At 41.1% G+C, this 3,038-nt stretch overlaps 1 protein-coding gene across 1 annotated transcript; it reads right to left on the reverse strand.

Annotated features, from left to right (window-relative positions):
* Nucleotides 1-351: 351 nt before the first annotated feature.
* Nucleotides 352-2,749, reverse strand: LOC119570973. Its single transcript, XM_037918493.1, has 4 exons — nucleotides 2,728-2,749; nucleotides 2,509-2,547; nucleotides 411-2,128; nucleotides 352-375 (listed from the first exon to the last, which is right to left on the reverse strand). The coding sequence occupies exons 1-4, from the start codon at nucleotides 2,747-2,749 to the stop codon at nucleotides 352-354; spliced, it is 1,803 nt and encodes a 600-aa protein (XP_037774421.1).
* Between the last annotated feature and the right edge of the window lie 289 nt (nucleotides 2,750-3,038).

Genomic DNA, 3,038 nt, shown 5'->3' on the forward strand with positions numbered 1-3,038 from the left:
CACATTCCTCTAGTTTATCCCTGAGCTCTATGACATACTGAAAAGTAGTTCGCTCGTCATCCTTGATACTCCTATCCTCCCATAGATCTCTTAGCACTGTCAGAGGACCTCGCACAGCACGACCATACAGGAGTTCGAAGGCAGAAAACCCAGTCCTGTCACTCGGAATTTCTCTGAGGGCAAATAAAGTAGGAATAAGATAGCGGTGCCAATCTTTGGGCTTGTCCACACACAGCTTTCTTAAGGATGCTTTCAGAGTACTATGAAATCTTTCAACCCTTCCATTTCCACTAGGATGATATGGAGTGGTGAAGAGAGGCTTAATACCCAACAATTTATGAAGTTCACCCATCAGTTGTGAAGTGAACTGTGTGCCTCTGTCGGAAAGAATTTCCCTGGGAAATTCCTACTCTGGAAAATATAACGAGCAAAGCTTCCGCCACAGACACGGAGTCTATTTCTCTGAGCGGAATTGCTTCAGGGAAGCCCGTCGCGTAGTCTATAAGTGTTAAAATATACTTGTGTCCATCATCAGAGGGAGGATTCAGGGGACCTACTATGTCTATTGCAACACGCAAAAAGGGCTCCGTAATAATCGGCATGGGTTTAATAGGGACGGGTTTCACTCGCCCTTTGTGTGACATTCGTTGGCATTTATCACAAGATCGGCAAAAATCTCTCACGTCACTTCCCATACTTGGCCAATAAAACTGATCTGTTACCCTTCTCAAAGTCTTACGATGAGAAAAGTGGCCAGCGAGAGGAGACTCATGAGCAATTGACGTTACTATAGCTCGGCAGTCGGCAGGCACGACTAAAGACATCTTCCCAATCCTATCCTGAAATTTAGATTTTATGCACTTGCGGTAAAGCAATCCATCATTTTCAATATACTCAAACATCATACCATCACGGGTCATATGAGGTTCTCTCGATTTGACCTTTTCCCTGACAGAAGACAGTGAGGGACAGGAACTTTGCAGTTTCGCAAATTCCGTCGGAGTGATATTTACAGGTTTCAATTTAGGCAGAACGAGAGGATGAATCCTCTTGTTCTTGTACGCCCTGGTCTGTATAGCCTGAACCTGGTCATTCTTATGGACGGGAGAATCAAATACATCAGTATTTGAATTAGAATCTCGTACCCCTGGGATATTACCGATGAGTACACTGCAAAATTTGAGAGGTGCTCGCAGGGCATTCGTCCATCCAACAAAGTAGGGGCAGGTGATGTAACAGCGAACCTGAGGAAAATAATCTACTCGCCCCAAGTAATCGCAAACTTTGACTAATTTACTGTTACTGATATCAATGTCGGGCAGTACTTCGTTTGAGATCAAAACACATGAACAACCAGAGTCTCTAAGGATAGTAGAAACCCTCTGTCCGTTTACTGTACCATTAGCCAGATATTTACGTGGAGTTGAATCTGATAATGAAAAGCTAACCTTTTCAGGATTCCTCTCTGAAGGAATACTCTTAAAAGCTAAAGGATTTTTAGGGCAACGACTCCTGTAGTGACCAAATTCCCCACAACTGTGACATTTGATTTCTTTGATAAAGTTCTCCTTCATGACAGGAACATGATTAACGGGCTTATTCTCCGTACTTTTCTTGGTTTTGAAAGTAGTGTTCGACTTGGGATAAGCATTGTGAGCGGCAGCCCAGTTATCAGCCAACTGCACCGTCTGATCAAGAGTAGGTACATTATGCTCTTTGATATATATCCTAAGATCCGGGGAAAGGGATGATTTAAATTGGTCAAGTATCATGAAGCTTCTAAGCGATTCGTAAGAGTTCTCGAGGCCGCTACTATCTATCCACTGATCAAAAAGTCTACCGAGATTAATTGAAAATTGTTTATAGGTTTCCCCGACCTTGATTTTAGCAGCTCTAAAGTCTTGTCTATACCCATTAGGGGTCTTACTAAACCCATTAAGAAGAGCTTTTTTCAACTGTTTATAATCAGCAGTTATTTCGGGGGACAATGAGGTATATATCTCTACTGCTTTACCTGTAAGCAAGCTTCCCAAACGCACAGCATAACTGTCTTCACTGATATCTAAAAGGCTGGCAACTCGTTCGAAACGAATGAGGTAAGATGCAAAGTCTTCACCTTCTTGATATACTGGTAAATTAGGTCTTACAGCACCGCTTACATGAATGGGAGATAAAGAATTGTTACCGTTATTCCCAGCTTTAATTTTAGCCAGTGCTAACTCGTGAGCAAACTTTACCTTCTCTCTTTCTGCTTCTATTCTAGCCCTTTCATTTTCCTCTTCTAACTCCTTCAACTTTAATTCTCTCTCCCTATTTCGCTCCTCCCTTGCAATTGCTTGCTGATTTAAAATGTATTTAGGTATGTCATCGCCTTTTAAACCTAAAGTTTCAGCTTGTTCTTTAAGATAATTAATAGAAGTATCGAACTCAGGCATCGTGCATTCAAGTACACTTCATATACAATATAAAAATTACAACAAATAGCTGGTAAATACTAGAGGGACGTACCCGCACCTAGCAGCAGTTCTAGAAGGCGTAATCCTGCACCTAGAACATCAAAAAATACTCACTGATACAGGGATACTGAATCAGAAACAGGTCCTACGGGCAATACTCAAAATGGTGGACAGCTCCACACTTCCTCCCGCTACGCTAGGACACTGTGGCACTTGTCTCCGGGCCCCAAGGACGACAAGAGAGGATTGTTATCCTAAGTTATCACCAAACCCAAAACCTCAGAAATCGACATCCTGGCAAGGTCGCCACTTGTGAATAATTAGGTTCTTTTGAATCAAAGGATGTCTTCAGTTCCGAGGGTTTGAGTTCAAACATATGTAAAATAATCCATTTGTTTTATTTCAATATGTATAATTGACAAAACAATAATAATAAAAATAGTATCGGCAGCAGAACAAACTTTATTTAATATTAAGTCAATATATCAATAATAGACAATAGGAATTTAAAATAAATTATATTCAAGAATATCTAACAACGCCGGAAATCCCTACCGAACCGCATGCCCCTAAAAAAAAACG

The sequence above is a fragment of the Penaeus monodon genome, unplaced genomic scaffold, assembly GCF_015228065.2.
Source record: "Penaeus monodon isolate SGIC_2016 unplaced genomic scaffold, NSTDA_Pmon_1 PmonScaffold_4646, whole genome shotgun sequence".
NCBI lineage: Eukaryota > Metazoa > Arthropoda > Malacostraca > Decapoda > Penaeidae > Penaeus > Penaeus monodon.